This window comes from Chelonoidis abingdonii, chromosome 15 (assembly GCF_003597395.2).
Source record: "Chelonoidis abingdonii isolate Lonesome George chromosome 15, CheloAbing_2.0, whole genome shotgun sequence".
Classification (NCBI taxonomy): Eukaryota; Metazoa; Chordata; order Testudines; family Testudinidae; genus Chelonoidis; species Chelonoidis abingdonii.
Window position 1 is genome coordinate 25168091 of NC_133783.1, and position 17741 is coordinate 25185831.

A 17741-nucleotide genomic window follows, 5' to 3' on the forward strand; every position below is an offset into this window, starting at 1 on the left:
ATTTCATTAAGAGATGTCAAAGAACATCAGTTGCATCAACCACTGAATTACCAGAGCCTTGTACACCTGAAAGGATCTATATGAAGTCCTCGTTGAGGAAAGGGCAGGCACAGTCTGTCTCCAATTTCTTCTAGGCTTGGTGCTTTGAATACACCTCTTAGAACTGGTTATGAGAGGTAAAGGGACCAAAATTTGCTTTACCCAGTACTTAGGCTTATTGCTTTTTTGCCATTTTTGTTGCCTTATGACAGTCTAGGGAAAATAATGCTGAAGCCCAGTAAGGAAGATTCTGTACAAGAGAGAGGTTTTCTGAAACCATAAATCAAATGTCCATGGCCTATGGACATGTGGACATGAGGGGTGAAATCATGGCTCCACTGAACTCACTGGGAGTTTTGCCACTGGCTTCAATGGAGCCAGAATTCACCCCAGACATCGTATCTTTAAGGAACAAAATGTCCATTTGGAGATACGCAATGGTCTTTGCCCAGTTATAAGAAATGTTAAAGGTACAACTTTCAGGAAACCTGTAATATGATAGATTTGTTAGTAGCACTCTCTAAAACATGAAGTTATCAGGTTAGTCACAAGAATTTCTTGCAAAACTGTTTTGGTGAAGCAGGGAACACTTAGGCACAGATCCTGAAAGATATTTAGGCACCCTTCTTCCCACAAAGATCTTTAACCTTAATGAAATAAACACACACATGGAGAAACCCAAAAGATCACGTAAAATTTAGAAACAAAGTGGAGGCATACAGCTGTACAGTAGTTTTGCAAAAAATACAGTATATGTTCAATTATAAGAAAGGAAAGGAACTGAATACAAAAATTGATATACATCTGTTTATAACAGAAATCAATAAAGAACAGGGCTGTTTCAAAGTTCTCTGCATACTGGTGCTATAAACTACCTTCAATGATCAAGTTTAATTTGGTTTTATGTCACTTCAACATAACCACCTTTCAGTTACGATAGGTGATGAGGAGAAGTGAAAATATTTTATGCTGTCAGATGGCTGTTAGAGGTAACAAAAGAAATAGCAACTGCCTCTTGCAAGTTACCAATTTATCTATTCAGTTATATCACCAGCAAATAATTCAAACCCGAAAATATCCTGCCGGAGATGTAAAATACTTGATCTGATGCTTTGCAATTATAAAAGATAAACAAAACAAAATGCTCCATCAGAAAGAAGCCAAAAATAAAATGCTTGGTAAACAGAAGCCTTGGTGCCTGGATTTTGAAGTAGCAATAGGAACAATTCCAAATAACACACACACCTCTTGGTATTTTAACTTTTTCAAAAAATTCACTTTTTTAATTTCTGATGTATGCACCTTCTGAACTGCTGGCAGCCGATGACAGCCGATTCGGAAAGAGATAGACTGCATGCTTGTGCAATTGTACTTCATATCTTATTGTCATCCTATTCATGTTAGCCCTGGACTATTTCATTTCTGCTCACCAAACCTTCTGCAACCAGCCTCTCCCTCAGATGTGACAGTGGGAATGCGACTTTATTCTGTACCTGAACACTCTTGATTCACTTTATTTTTCCATCTTTCCAATCCCTGTTTTTTTATTATTTCCTCTGTGACGGTTTTATTTAATTGCTTTAGATACATTGTGTGAAATCCTGATTTCAATGGCAAAATTCCTGTTGATTTCAGTTGGGCCAAGATTTCATCTTTTCTTTCTGGATCCACAAAATGTGGCTTTTTGCTAAACAGAAACTTTGGTGCCTTACTGCAGCAGAAGCGTCTAGGCACTGGAAAAAAGGCTTTTGACTGTGGCAGGGCTATGGGAAGTTATTGGCTTATATGAGGGGTAGGTAACCAGTGGCACTCACACTGCCATGGTGTCCTGGCCACCAGTCCGGGGGGCTCTGCATTTTAATTTAATTTTAAAGGAAGCTTCTCAAACATTTTAAAAACCTTATTTACTTTACATACAACAATAGTTTAGTTATATATTATAGACTTATAGAAAGAGATCTTCTAAAAACGTAAAATGTATTACTGGCACGTGAAACCTTAAATTAGAGTGAATAAATGAAGACTCGGCACACCACTTCTGAAAAGTTGCCGACCCCTGGCTTATATTTTACTCAAACACCTCCAGTTTGTTAATAAACTTAATTTTAAAAAGTGTAATAAATATGCACAAACATAAAAATCCAGATCTCATTCTAGTGCCTATGGCATTCTTCATGAATCCCAAGTTGGTCTGCAAATTCTTTTACATTTATATGACTCTCTCTATATATATAGTGCATAGACTGCACTGCTATAGTGGGAAAGTGAGGAAGGCCACGAAAAATTTGGCACTTGCTGCTAATACATTCACTAAATTCAGAAGATTGTGTTTTAAACATTTCAGAGCTATTTTTAAAAGGTTACACAATGTTTTCAATTAGACACCTGTTATTTAATTTACAATATTTTTTATTGTGTCTAACAGAACACTATAATTTTTTGTTTTTTAAAGTCAGTTTAAGGTGTGTCCCGTCCCCCTCCAATTTTTCTGGCAACAAAGTCTTTCCTTAAGGCAAATTCTTAAGAAAATTCCCCCCACCACCCCCATAAAAAGCAAGAGAACCAGCCAAGTCTGGAGAAACGTAGAAATTCCTAAGGTGCCTCACAGCGTCGGGTCCTAAATGAACTCCCCTCGGAATGGAAGTTGGCTACGGCTCTGTTCCTGCCAGCGATAACGGAGCTTGGAGAGAGACTTGTCTTCTAGGTTCTCAAACTCAGCAAACCCCAGCTGATTCAGGATCTCATAAACTCCAGCCTTGGCCGCCACCTGAAAGCAAAGGAGGGGGAAAGGGAGAAGGAAGAGTCTTAAATTCCTCTGAGTATACAGGCTGGATTGTACCGAGCGCAGAAGTTTACCAGGATGACATTCCTGTTGCTCTTGATGTAAAACCCCCTGAGTAAGTGAACAGGATTAAAAAGAAAACCACACAAAACAAGAAGGGCAACTCTTACAGAAATGTGCTTTCTATACAATGGTAGGGACAATGATGTGAGTAATGGGGGAAGGCAGCAGATGTTCACTGCTGCAGCTCTGCATATCTCTAAGGAAAGAAAGGGAAAAATAAAACAAGATTTTTCTCTCCCTCCAGGGGGACTGGACTCTATGACCTCTCGAGGTCCCTTCCAGTCCTAGAGTCTATGAATCCTAGAGTCTATGAATCCGCTTTGCGCAAAACTTCTCCTATTACAGGAATCTTTAACAACACTGCAGCACCTCCGGTCTCCTAACAGCTCCTTTCAGCAGTACTAGCATGATTCACCAACCTGGCACAATCCCCACCGAAAACCAAAACAAACAAATCACCAAAAGCCAAACCTTTGGGTGTACTGGGTCATACAATATCTATTAATGCCACCAACAAAACAATACATCTACTTTTTTTCAGGATGAAGGGTAGACATTTGTTTGCCCTTCTCCACTCCTCTGGGGCCTCACCCATCCTCCATGAGTTCTCAAAGATAATTGCTAATGGTTCCAAAATTGCTTCAGCTCATTTCTGAAATTCCCAAGGATGATCTTCATCAGGCCCTGCCAACAGGAATACTTCAAACATATTTAAATATTCCTGAACCTGTTCTTTCCTTACTTTGGCTTGTGTCCTTTCCCCCTTGTTGTTAATATTAGTTGTATTTGGTCACCATTAACCTTTCTTAGTAAACACTGAAGCAAAGCAGCCATTAAACACCTCAGCCTTCCTGATGTCATCAGTTATTAGCTTCTCCTTCCCTGCTAAGTAGAGGACCTACACATTCTTCAACTTTCTCTTGCTCCTAATATATTTAAATAAACTCTTTGCATTGTCTTTTATATTCCTCTCTAGGTGTAATTCATCTTGTGCCTTTGCCTTTCTGATTTTGTCCCTATATGCATGTGTTACTCTTTTGTACTCCTCCTTAGCAATATATCCATGTTTCACTTTTGGTAGGATTCCTTTTTGATTTTCAGTTCACTAAAGTGCTCCTGATGGAGCCATATTGGCCTCTTACTATTCTTCCTATCTTTTCTTCGTATCAGGATAGTTTGCAGTTCTGCCTTTAATATTATTTCCTTCAGAAACTGCCAGCTCTACTGAACTCCGTTATCCCTTAATATTTTCTTCCCAATGGGACCTTACCTACCAGTTTTCTGAGCTCGTTAATGTCTGTTGTTTTTTATAAGTCCATTGTCCTTATTCTGCTGCTCTGACTCCTTCCTTTCCTTACAATCACGAAATCTATCATGTCATGATCACTTTCACCCTAGTTGCCTTCCACCTTTAGATTCACAACTGATTTCTCGCTGTTGGTCAGAATCAAGTCTAAAATGGCTGTTCCCCTGGTTACTTCCTGCGCTTTCTCAAACAAAAAGTTGTCCCCAATATAGTTCAAGAACTTATTGGAAATTTTGTATTTTACCATATTACTTTCCAACAGCTGTCTGGGTAGCTAAAGGAGCTGTGGTTGTTGTCAGAGCGGGTAGTTAGAGGAGCTGTGACAGGTCCAGTGCATACTTAACCCAACAAAAGCTTGAACTATGGTCATACATATGGTAACAAATTAAACCTCGTACTTTCCTACATCTGGTGCTTAAACATTTTATAAGCCACTTTTTAACTGTTTGTGTTAGCATTTTCAGGGTTTGTTAGCTTTGGCCGAGTTCTGGAAAAGTTACAGTGTTGCCTTGTTTTTGCTAAAAATGTAGTGCTTGTGAAAGGGCAGAGAGGGACTGACAGCACTTCAGCCCAAAGACTTCCTTTTATCCCTAAGCCAGGCACACGCCTCCCCTGAAGTACCTCAGACTTAGCCTCAACCATCCCCCCTCATGGATATGTAAAGTGAACAGGGGTGGAAGGGAGACAGATTTAAACAGCGTACATACACTGCCCTTGCTGTGGGCATGCTAAGGAAACAGTCCTGTTACAATCAATTCCTTTTCTGTTAATGCCTGGGCTCTCTGAACAGACAGCTCCTGCAGCCTGATAATGCATGACAGCCTCTTCATTAGGAGAAGCACTCTGTATTATCCATAGGGATAGAAGATAACCAGTGTATCACCCCAAGGTTGTCAACTAGATAAATAGTCAATATCTTTCAAATAAAAAGCTATTGGATAGTTCACCTTTTATCCATGGTCCTATAGAATAATTTAAAAAAACAACAGATTTTCAGATGCTCTCAGCACTTACATAGGCAACAAAAGCATTACGGCTATTGTACTCAGGAAAAAACAACAGGTAGGTAAGCTTCCATTTAGAGAAAGGCGCTATAAGAGTGAATATAGACAGGGTTTGCCATGTAGCCACATCCACATAATGTCATTTGGTTTCAGTGGGAAGATAAAGACTCATATAGGAAGTTACCCAGCATGTGTCAAAGTGTTTCTTAAGAAAGAGAGGCTATCAGTTTAGAGACCCACACAGTTCGGTGAGAGACAGAGGCTGGAATAGGGAGAAGTCTTCTACCAAACCAGTGAGACCAGAGGTCTCAAATGTTTGGTCATCAGGATTCTTACTGAAGATGTTATATAGACATAAACCAGATTCTGTGCTTTATATGCCATCCCACACAATAAAGAATGTTAAAGGTGCAAAGCAAACCACTCAGTCAGGACATGCTGAAGTTAAGGTTGTCTGGGTAAGTTTACCTCTATCCCTCTTTACTGATATCAGCAAGAGGAGAATCATGCCCAATGTATGTTTCAGTTAACAAAGGCCTCGTCTACATACACGTTTAAATAGATTTAAAGAGCGTTAAATCAATTTAACGCTGTACCCGTCCACACTACAACGCCCTTTATATCGATATAAAGGGCTCTTTAAATCGATTTCTGTACTCCACCCCGATGAGAGACTAGCGCTAAATTCGATATTAACATATCGGATTATGGTTACTGTGGATGGAAATCGATGTTATTGGCCTCCGGGCGGTATCCCACAGTGCACCACTGACCGCTCTGGACAGCAATCTGAACTCGGATGCAGCAGGCAGGTAAACAGGAAAAGCCCCGCGAACTTTTGAATTACATTTCCTGTTTGCCCAGCGTGGAGCTCTGATCAGTACGGGTGGCGATGCAGTCTCAAATCCAAAAAGAGCTCCAGCGTGGACCGTACGGGAGATACTGGATCTGATCGCTGTATGGGGAGACAAATCTGTTCTATCAAAGCTCCGTTACAGAACATGAAATGCCAAAGCGTTTGAAAAAAAATCTCCAGGATACACAGCGCTGCGTGACAAGCGTAACGGGAAGCCAGAGACTCAAATGGACGCTCATGGATGGAGGGGTACTGAGGACTCCAGCTATCCCACAGTCCACAGCAGTCTCTGAAAAGTATTTGCATTCTTGGCTGAGCTCCCAATGTCTGTAGGTTCAAACACAGTGTCTGGCGTGGTTCAGGGAATAGCGCCTCAGTTTTTCACACCCCCCCCCCCGACCACGTGAAAGAAAAGGGAAAGAAATCATTTCTTGACTTCTTTCAATGTCACCCTCTGTGTACTGAATGCTGCTGGTAGACGCGATGCTGCAGCAGTGAAGAGCAGTATCCGCTCCTCTCCCCTCCCTGGTGGTAGACGGTACAATATGACTGATATCCATCATCACCATCAGCCCGTGAGTGCTCCTGGCTGGCCTCAGGTGAGGCTGGCCGGGGGCGCCTGGGTAAAAATGGAATGACTCCCAGTAGATGGTACAGAACGGCTGGTAACCATGTCTTCATCATAGCAACTGGGGGCTGAGCTTCATCAGCCCCCTCCTTTTCCTGTGTAAAGAAAAGATTCTGTATTGCCTGGACTGTCATAGCCCCGGGAGGCTGCCTCCCCTCATTTTATCTCACTAACAAGTCTCTGTTTCTTATTCTGCATTCTTTATAACTTCATGACACAAATGGGGGGGGACACTGCCACGGTAGCCCAGGAAGGTTGGGGAGGAGGGAAGCAACGGGTGGGGTTGTTGCAGGGGCACCCCCTGTGAATACTGACACGGAGCAGCTGTGCTCTGATACACTGGTCCTCTAATACACTTGCCCCTTATTCTAGGCAGGACTGACTCTATTTTTAGAAACCATAAGGGAGGGATTGACTCAGTCCCAAGTGAGTCAATCCCAATTTTGCTTTTGTGTTGCGCCCCCGGCCGATTTCAGCCAGGGGCACTCATGATAGCAGCGGACAGTACAGAGGGGAGAGATAACCATCATCTCATTGCCAGTTTTTCCGGCAGTAGACGGTACAGAACGACGGTAACCATCTCTGCTATCATTGCAAAAGCAAGTGAATGCTGCTGTGTAGTTCTGGAGTATCGCCTCTCTCTCCGTGGCATCCAGTACACATACGGTGCCGGAAAAAAAAAAAAGCTGAACGGGCTCCACGGTTGCCGTGCTATGGCGTCTGCCAGGGCAATCCAGGGGAAAACGGCGCAAAAGGATTGTCAGCTGATGTTTTCTTGGAGGAAGGAATGACTGACGACATTTACCCAGAACCACCCGCGATAATAATGATTCAACCCAGAATTCCGAGGGGCGGAGGAGACTGCGGGAACTATGGGATAGCTACGGAAAGAGCTACCCACAATGCAACGCTCTTCAGAAATCGACGTTAGCCTCGGACCATGGACGCACAACGCCGAATTACTGTGCCTAGTGTGGCCGCATGAAATCGAATTTATAATATCAGTTTTATAAAACCGATTTTAGCTAATTCGATATTATCCCGTAGCATAGACGTGGCCAAAGCTGCTGCAGTGAATAAACAGCTGCTTGTTTGAGCTCCTGTCTCAATGCCTGTTTCTAATTCAGCACCGGGATGCTCCGAGTGACTTGATCTTATCCTTTCCCAGAACTTCCACTTCCACACACACCCTTCATCTGCCTCTGTCTCTCCACCCAGTTGCTGTCAGCCTGGGGAAGCTAGCTGCCAATCTTGCACCTAATTAGTGATTTACTGAAGAGTATAGCAGAGGAGCTGCTATTTTATTATATAATGTGGAGGGGACTCATTTGCACATGAATAAAATAAGGACTTTTTCATAACTTTCCCCTTTGCCAAAATTCAACAGGCCAAAAATCATTTCAATATTGGTCAGCGTTAGGTCAATCCTTCATGATGTTTCCTTACTGTTTAGACAATAAATATCACTTTAGAACCCTTCTTCTTAATTCTATCAGTAGGTTCATTGTACTCTAAGGTGCTGAAAATGGTGATCATCATACCATTTTGTATTCAGGTCCTCTTGCATAATGTGATTACATGGCCATGTAAATCAGTCACATAATTGTCCTTCTGTGATGATATATGGCCAGAAGTGTCTATCAATTGCGCATTTCAGTCTGTGATCATAATGTGCTCTATGTGCTTGACTTCTAAGATGGTGTGTTAGACTATCAAAGGGGAGCAGACAGTTCCAACACACTCACCCACAGGAGACAGGCAGGCATCAGGTTAGGGATTACAACCCATTGAGACTGAATGGATCTAACTGTCCAAACACCGCAGCAGCCATCAAGAGGGCATTCTCCCAGAGAGGCCCTATCACATGCTCAATTGACTGGAAAAACCGACTGTCAGGCACCAGGATATTTCACACCTGGGCCCATAAACAAAAGAATGATTCAGCAATATGGTAATTTGACCCAGGCCCCACACGGGAAGGGTGGCACTTCGTTGAACCTGTGAGAAGGAACCAGTCAGAGGGAGAGAGAGATCGAGACAGACATGCACAGAGAGATCTTGGTGGTTTAAGAGAATGTGAGTTGGGTCTGTTCTATTCCTGTAATGAGACTAAATGTGTGCGTCAGCTGTTAGTTGTTTTAAAATCTTTTCTTGTTTCTCTAATGCTTTGTTCCAACTACTAAATAAAAATACTTTAAGAAGGCTGTTGTTCAATAGCACGGGTCACAGATTCCCAGAGGGAAGAAATACAGGTGCCTGGAACCTAATCAGATTTGCGGTGTGATAAGCGATTGGTGTGTACAAAATATCATGACCAAAGCCTGGCCTAAGAGAGGGAGAACTGCAAAATTCCATGCAAAACTGGTCAGAGCCAGAGGCCTATCCCCTGAGGGTGTGATTAGAGAGACCAGAAAGGGAACTGAGGTACAGCTAACTCTGGACCCAGGGCAGTTTTTTCTCTGAATTAGCTCCAGAATTTCAGCTGTCATTAGTTTTTAAAAAATTTAAGTCTCTACTTGCTATGCTCACAAAGAAAGCCTGCAAAACGTAAAGTGAATATACCAATGCAGTCAAACCTGCCTGAAATTGCTCACTCCTTGAAACTAGAACTCTGGGAAGTGCGAACTCCTCCCATCCATCTCACTTTGAACCCTAATGAAGTACCTTATATGTCATCATTGTTAACTATTTCATACATAGTCTGTACTACTCCACTGTTGGGAGTAGAAGCAGAGAGTAGGCCAGGATGCAGTGGATGCTTGCTGGAGTAGGAAATGAGGAATTTAGTTCTCTCTCCCCAAACTTAAAGAGACTTTCACCCTTGTCTACAGGGTGACCAGATGTCCTGATTTTATAGGGACAGTCCCAATTTTGGGGTCTTTTTCTTATATAGGTTCCTATTACCCCACAACCCCGTCCCAATTTTTCACATTTGCTGTCTGGTCACCCTCCTTGTCTAGAAGGCAAAAGAGAAAGAGGAAGTGCACCTCTCTCCATATTACTAGCTCCCACCCCATCTGTCCCCTACATAGCTACTAAAACTCTCAGCTTCCTCCTCATCCCCATAATTTCCACAATGCAATCTTGCATTATTAATATAAAAATAAAATCAGCAACACACTGAATATGTAAGGGTACTGCAACATTAATGTAATATCAAATGCTAAAATAAGGTATCCTGCACAGCCTGTTCTGTACTTCGCTACACTGCCTCGGGGATGTGGAGGCTTGGGAAGACACTCCTGAATCCTTGCCTTCCTGCTGCATAAGACCTAGGGCCTTGCTTATATTTATATAGCATTTTTCATTCTGAAACATCTCAAGCACTTTACAGAGGTAATATACAGGGATCATCCACCTGCCTCTGTGAAGAGTCACTTCTAGAGTGGAATCATGCCACTATTTAAGTGATGCTACCTAACATGTTAGGGGGAGTGAGGGCGATACTGTATCCAACTGAAACGACAGAAGGACTTTAGACAGGAAAGCCCTGCTTCTCCTCTCACAGTGTAACTTCATTTACTAGTGTAAGTAAAAGGAGAATCAGGCCTCAAAAAGTATAATGACACAGGCTGGAATCTGACCAGGACACCAGGGTAACACACCACTCTTTAAAAGTGCTGTGGAATTTTTAGTGGCTGTAAGTGGTGAGGGGGCTCATGGTGCTAGTGTACCCTGTTCTCTCTAGCTCTGAGTGCTGAACCCCCTCATTTTATGATGCCTGAAATGCAGGTGGCGTTATGAGCCAGGAAAACAAAACACATTCTAAACGAATCCCCAGGGCACAGCCTGAACCTCTCACTTTAGAGCTGCTTAAGAGTGGAAAGGAAGCAAAGGCAAGGGAAATTTTAAATATTAGTATAAAAAAAAAAAAACAAAATGTGAGTTCAGTTTGCCAATAAAACAAGCTAGACAAGCTACTCCAGACTAGACAAGGCCCTCCCATCCACTAAGCGTGTTTAAGAATAATGAAATCCTCTATGCAAATGCAAGAGCAGAGAATTAAATGGCGTGCAGACTCCAGTTTCCATGTAGGAACATATAAGGCAGAAAAAGTTTAGACACTCCTGACGGCAGGAGCGCTATGGGGAGACAGACACAGCAGCATAATTTCTGACCAACATAGCTACGCTGGTATAAGTTTTATAAAATTGTACCAACAGTACAATTTTGGTTAGGGGTGTGATTTTATACTACTAGAGTTATACTGGTGTGATACTTTGTCTGGAAGCAGTTTTATCTGCATAAAGGTAACTTATACCAGTATAGCTTGTTCCCCCGCCTGTACAAGAATAGCTAAAAGCAGCTTTTCCTGACAGAGCCACAGTGGGGGTTGTACTGCTTTAATGATAGAAGTACAACTTGTGTGTGTAAACAGGCGGTAAGAGCACAAAGAGGCTTCTGCTGGCACCTTTGAAGTGGAATCCCAATGCTTCGTTTGGGTAGCAAAGAGCTGTTGCTTCATACTCTCATGTCTAATCACACACATGTGAGGGAAGAAAGAGGGTGGGCAAGACTAGCTCTGTAATTCAGTTTTGCTCAGGGCACTAGAAGCACTTAGGCTGCCTCTCCCTCCCCACTCCCACTGTTTGACAATGAAAACAAGGAAATAAATGAGGTGCCATTTCCCTCAGCTATTTCAAGTTGAACACAGCGGAGCACGTTTCAACTCCGATTTTGTTTTCAAAGAGAACGTTGGGTAAGGCAGCGCAGATAACATTCCTTCCTCCCCTTGCATTCTACACCCCTGATTTGGGCAGGGCACTGGTGACGTTTTTCTCTTCCCCCTTCCTCCCCTCAAAGTGATGAATGTCCTTTTCCAGCACAGTCCCTTCAATCGAGATTGGGCAGGCTCTGATTGTAACCAGAGTTGGCAGATGCCCCTTTCATCTCTCTCCGAAAAGATCAAACATGCCAATATGAATTAACAGGGCTAATTGAGACAGAGAGGGGAAGAGGTTTTCCCACAACACACAAGCCAGAGACTCCCCACTTTCTGCCTACACAAATGAGAGAGAGGCTAATCTCAATGCATAGATTTAAAAAAGAGAGAATCCCAGCCCTCTCTCCTCCCTTTGTCCACTCTATTTTACCTTCTTACATTGCTCAGAATGACTCAATAACTAAACACCACACACATACATCTCACTTGCCTCTTCGTTGTTTGTTTAATCTCAGAAGATCCTTTTTCACTGTACAGAGGCTCTTTAAGTGCAAATTTAGTGTCTTCCCGGTTTCCCTTCAATGTTAACGTCTAAAACAATATTTTTGCACAAAATTTAAGAGTAATTCAAAGCCCAAAATCAAATGCCAAAGAGTATGTGTCACTTGCAGATACTGCGTCTTCAATTTTATTTTAGCATTTGATGCCTAGGTGCAATTGAGATGCACCACAGATGCATGGAGAAGATTTTATAAATGTATACAGCCCTACGCACACATGTACACTAACAATAAGGTCTTTCTTCCAACTTGTTATCACCATAATTACAATTAGAGGTGCTCAGTCTGGAACATTTTTAGTGTAATAAAGTTGGAGCAGCTAACAGGGCTCTCTCTGTGGATGGCTCTGAACTTCAGAATTTAGTACATCTCAGTCTAATTGTAAACGGGCTGGACACCTCCCAAGCACCCTCTCGTGACCTGGACTCCCTCTGTAAGCACCCTGCCTCAGTTTTCCTCTTCAGCTTAGGGCCCCTAAAATCAAACCAACTCTTCTTAGTTCATCCACACCTCTTTTTGGGACTGGATTTATTAAAACAACAAAATCAGACCCAAAATAAAGTTCTCAAAGCTTCCCCAAGTCCACACTTCCACTCTTTCCTGCTGGGGTCTCCCAGGTCATACCCTGCCTGGATTGTCTCAAATGACTAAGAGTACATATACACTGGGAAAAAACAAAACAAACTCAGCAGTGAGTCTTGTGAGTCTCAGAGCTCATGTCAACTGACTCAGGGCTCACAGGGCTCACATCTTGGGGCTAAAAATAGCAGTGCAGACGTACTCTCAGGGTATGTCCAGACTACTATTAAAAACCCATGGTTGGCCCATCCCAGCAGACTCAAGCTTGCAGAGCTCAGGCTAAGGGGCTGTTTAATTGAAATGTAGATGTTTCAGTCTCAGGCTGGAGCCTGGGCTCTTGGACCCTTCCCGCTCAGAGGGTCCCTGAGTCTGGGCTCCAGTCAGGGGTGAAAGTAAGTTAAAGGACTTATACTGGAGAGGCAGCTGCAAAGGCGCTGGGAGACCCGAGGCTCAGGGGCAATTTAAATGGCCTGGGGCTCTGGCCACCACTACTGCAGCAGAGCTCCAAGCCCTTTAAATTGCAAATGGAGCCCTGTTGCCGCTACCCCGGGGCTCTGGCTGCTGGACTGACTTCTCCAGGCTGCCCCAGGGCCTTTAAATCGCCAGCCTGGAGAAGTCAGTCCAGTCCAGCTTACTTTCACCTCTGGCTCCATTCCAAGTCTGAACATCTACATCACAATTAAACAATGCCTTAGCCTGAGCCCTGAGAGCCTGAGTCAGCCAGCATGGGCCAGCCATGAGTGTTTAACTGCATGTAGACATATTCTCAGAGTCCCCCGCTTAAGCCTCCTCCTGCCCAGTAGCCAACCCCTGCCTTCACAAACTTCTGCTGAAGTCTCTCACTCCAGCTTCACTCTTGTCTCTCTCCCAGGGCACCTCTCTCTCTCTCTCTCTGCAGCTTCCTGCTGCTTGTCATAGGAGAATCAGCTCCTTCACACTCAGTTCGTTCTACTAATTACACCCCACACTCCATCCTTGATGTGGCAAGCAGGGCTAACTGTATCGGATTCATCAGCTCCAGGCCACTGTCCCCTTAAGGTGCAGGGAACCACATTACACCAATATAGCCTGAATCTGTTGGCCTTCAGGGAATACTGCAAAGCTAATCTCTTTTCCCAGGTTCCAAGGGGGGAAGATGTGTTCAAGACTAGGACTCGGGTAGTTTTAGTTTTTATTTTATTTTCTGGTTTGGGGGAAGTTGCTAGGTTTAGTTTTGCTGGTATAGTATTTGCATTGTTAATATGAAGCACAGAGACCAGAGTATGTATGTTTTTCTAATGTCTGAATTGTATAAATCCAAATAAATTAATAAATCATTTATTTATGATGTTTCTTTCCAGATCAGAACTTTTCCAAAGTTCAGGCTGTCTGGATCCAGGGTTTTGGTGTGGCTCGTTATAGAAGTTCAGTGTATATATACACACACATATATACAAAAATAAAATGTATGAATGACATTTAAGAAATAGAGTTTGTATTTTCTCCCTGGAGAAATTAGACCTGTGGTTTGCAGTTTCAGACTCAGAGTTTATGCTGTTCAAATCAAGCTTATTCTTCCTTATACAATGAATTCTGCTTATGAAAAGGGTCTTTGGGACCCAGTAATTCCTTTAAAAAAATAGAACAGTGACTTTTATAAAGAAGTGCATTTAGAGGAAACAAACCTATGGCTTTGTATAGGGGGCAGGTATTTCAGACTAGGCCTCACTACAGAGAAGCATTCAGAATTGATTTGTGTCATGTACAGTATGCATTCCCTTAGTTCTAAGATCAAGCCTTTGAAGGACTGAGACATGGGAGAGGGCTGAAATTTGCCAGAATATTTAACTTTTTAACTTTAATTTAAACTCCCCAGGTGAGAAGTGCAATGGGGTATGTTTACACTGCAATGGGTACAACTGCGTGAAGCGAGAACAACAATCTGCTACAGAAAACAGTGGAGGAAGGAGAAAATTGACAAATATGCTGCTTCATATTTAGCATTTTTCTCCCCACCACCCTTTTAGTTTGTCCAGGTTAACTGTTGCTGGCAGAATTCATGACATCCTATCATGCTACACTGCCACAGGAAGTCTGATCACCTGGATGCCAAAAGATTAAACTGGCCAAGGTAGCAGAATGGAGTTTGCTCCCTTTCAGCTCCGGCGGCTAGGAGCCATCATTTACGTTTTTGAAAAGAATTCTAACTTGGGTTTAAGATATAGGATTTGAGCATCGTGATAGTTTAAGATGTTAACAGAGCATTTGTTACATGTGCAGAGGATGCATCAAGGTTGGTATTACAGGTGCTCTGATTCTATAGTCTTCATATGCACAACATGCCTCAGGTGGCACGTGACCAGGATTCATCCCCAAATTTGGTCCACTGATTGGGATCATCAGCTTCCCTGGCCTGGGCCAGGTACTGACTGGGAGCACGACATGAACACTGATCCATGCCCATTCTACAGTGATGGGGGACATCTAAGAGCCTTTAACACCCAAACACCTACTCAGACCCCTCACTTCCACAGTGAACTCCCTTGATTGTGGAGGGTTAAAGCACATGAATAAAGGTTGCCTTGACCAGTGATTTTCTTGATTTTCATTGACTGTGTTACTGAGTGTTACACATGAGTAATCTTAATTCTAGGCAAATGAAACAATGTTGTTTGAGTTTTATGTTTAAGTGCACTGACACTTCCTGGACTGCCTACCTCTGCAGAGCTTGTGCAAATGTGCAGTTCAGCTAACCCCTCCATCCCCTTACACTCCACATACACAAGTTTAATCTCTGTATTGAGAGATGTGGAGAGGTCACCAACTCAACCAACCTTTGCACGCATCTACAAAACCTTCCCTGTCTCAAATGAGTAGGACTGCTGCACAGAAAGAGTTGATTGCTTGGATATGAGAGATGCCAAAGTGCTGATAAAGGAGAAGCCTCAAAAAGCCCTTTGTGCCTGGGAATAATGAGGAGGAGGAGAATGCTTTCAAGGAGCAGTTTAATACCTCTTAAAAAAAGAGAGAAGGGGAAGGGAGGAAAAAAAAGAAAGAAGCAGCCTGTCTCTGCCTCACTGCCCCAACAAGCGTTCTTTCAGTTTAATGGATTGCACTCTATCTCCCTCATTTCCTCAACATGACCTCATCCCCTAGAGACTTGACCCAGCCCAGACTTGTTTGAAGAGTTGTATTGTTTCCTGTTCTGTTTGTTTAGAGAGGTACAAATAGCCAAACCATTTCAAACTATCGGTGATTTGTTTTGGGGGATCACTTTGGGGGAATTGAAGGTTTTGGGATTTTTAGTGTGTGTTATTTTATGGGGGGGGGGGGAAGGGAAGGGGGGTACACCTATGCTGTGCACTGAAAGAAAATTACACTAGCAAGGCCCCATTAACAAAACTCCTGGCAGACAAAAGATAAAATCATCTTAAATCAAAAAACTACTTCCAGGACAAGAAAGCCTCTAAGGATACTTGCCACATGCATAAGCCAGGAAAGAGAAGCAGCAGAAAAAGCATGCAGAAGAAATGGAAATTCATATTACAAACATTTTTATACATACACACATATACACACACACACACACAGCCATGATCTGAAGAGGTAAACGGGTGTTGCAACCCCCATCATCCCAAAGTTACGATTAAAGCTCTGTCTGCAGTACAATTGTGAACTATGTTTGTAACGAGTTAGTGGTTAGTCTCTACTCAGTTTGTAACCATGGCAACTCACCACATTTCACCCTTGCAAGGGGCCTACGCCAGCACGTTTGTGTTCCTGTAACCTGTTTTACCATGTGAATGAGACCCCATACCTATGCCTGTGTAAGCAGCTATGCGGGACATCCCAGAGCACACTGCTGCATGTGTTACTGACACCACTTTATGCATATTTTGAGGCAATACAGGATAGCTGCTCAGATTTTCCCAGAAGGCACAGGTGCAAACATCATTAATCGGTGTTGTAGGTGTGGATACACAAACTCAGATGACACATGGTTGTGTTGTGAAAAATGCTGTTGTGGGGCCACAAATGGTTACAAACACACCTAACAGATAAAGGCGTTCACAGAATATTTGCAAAAACCTGGTTGTACTTGTATGATGGATGGGTCCTTAGTTTCCTTCCTATCCAATACTCAGGTTTTTAAAATTAAGATACAATACACACCATATTTCCACACTATCCTGGGAGGGTGGGACATGGATCTCCCTCCATGCTAGCTGTGGCCATGACCCCCCCAGATGAAGGTGAGAAATTGAGGTTAGCGAGTTTTGACCTTTAGGGGTTCCCACTATATTAGATTGTTGTAGAGTTGTACCTGGTTGTCAGATATCTGCTCAAACTCTTGAAAGAAATAGCTTAAGATGCTCCCAAATGGCCCACTAATGCAGGATGCTGTGGTGCTACCACAGAAAACTCCAGATTTGCCAGATCCAAGAGTCAGATAACATGGTTCCGCAAAACAAATATCTCTGCAAGTATGGCCACACAAAGCAAATGTATACAAACACTTTAATTAGCCCCACATCCTACCCTGCATCCATCCCAAACCTTCTCATGGAAGTCCTTGCTAGAAATCAAAAGCCAGATAGTGAGTAGCTCCTCCCACCATCAAAATATGCTAAGTCTCCTTTAGCTTAGTCCAAAAAGCACTTGACTAGCAGTAGCAGAAATATACTTGCAGCAAGTTTCCCTCCCATGGCACCCTCACAGGCAAAGCAGCTGATTTACTGGTGACATTATCAAATCAACATCATAAGATTACTTGGGATATTTTCACTCTCCTGTCCCTTGGTAAGGATGGCAAAAGTGGTCCAGTTATTACTCCAGGGAGAGGAGCTCCCTCTGGCTACTTTTTCCAGCACATATTTGAACAAATTCTCTTCTTACTGTTGCTAAACTCACTTCAGTAAAGAAAAACGAGCAAGCAGAACATCAAAGCTGCAAAAGCTGACAAATCAGTCCTAATCTATCAAGAATGCACAAAAATTCCATTCTTTTCTGTGCACGTCCATCTGACTAAACCACGGACTGAGATTAACACATCAACAGCAACCCAGATGTATTGAAGTTCAGTGCGCGGAGACAGTAAGAACAAAAGGGTACACTGGTAAATTCCTGAAAAAATCTCCCCTACACAGGGAAACCATGGCAGCCAAGGGGTAGAAGGAGGAAAGAAAAAGGGAGAAGGATGGGGGCAATCTGAGTCCAGAATTCACAGGCTTCACAATATATGCATACCCTTCAGCTGCTCCCATCTGACAGCAGCTGTCTCA

General features: G+C 42.9%; 1 protein-coding gene across 5 annotated transcripts in view; it reads right to left on the reverse strand.

The window, feature by feature from the left end:
- Nucleotides 1-716: 716 nt before the first annotated feature.
- Nucleotides 717-17741, reverse strand: part of PALD1 (phosphatase domain containing paladin 1) — a 195616-nt gene continuing 178591 nt past the window's right edge. For all 5 annotated transcript variants that reach the window (XM_032782734.2, XM_032782736.2, XM_075072629.1 and 2 more), the window contains one exon: nucleotides 717-2806. In XM_032782734.2, the coding sequence (XP_032638625.1) occupies nucleotides 2657-2806 (150 nt within the window). In that variant the 3' untranslated portion in view covers nucleotides 717-2656. The remainder of the gene's footprint in view (nucleotides 2807-17741) is intronic.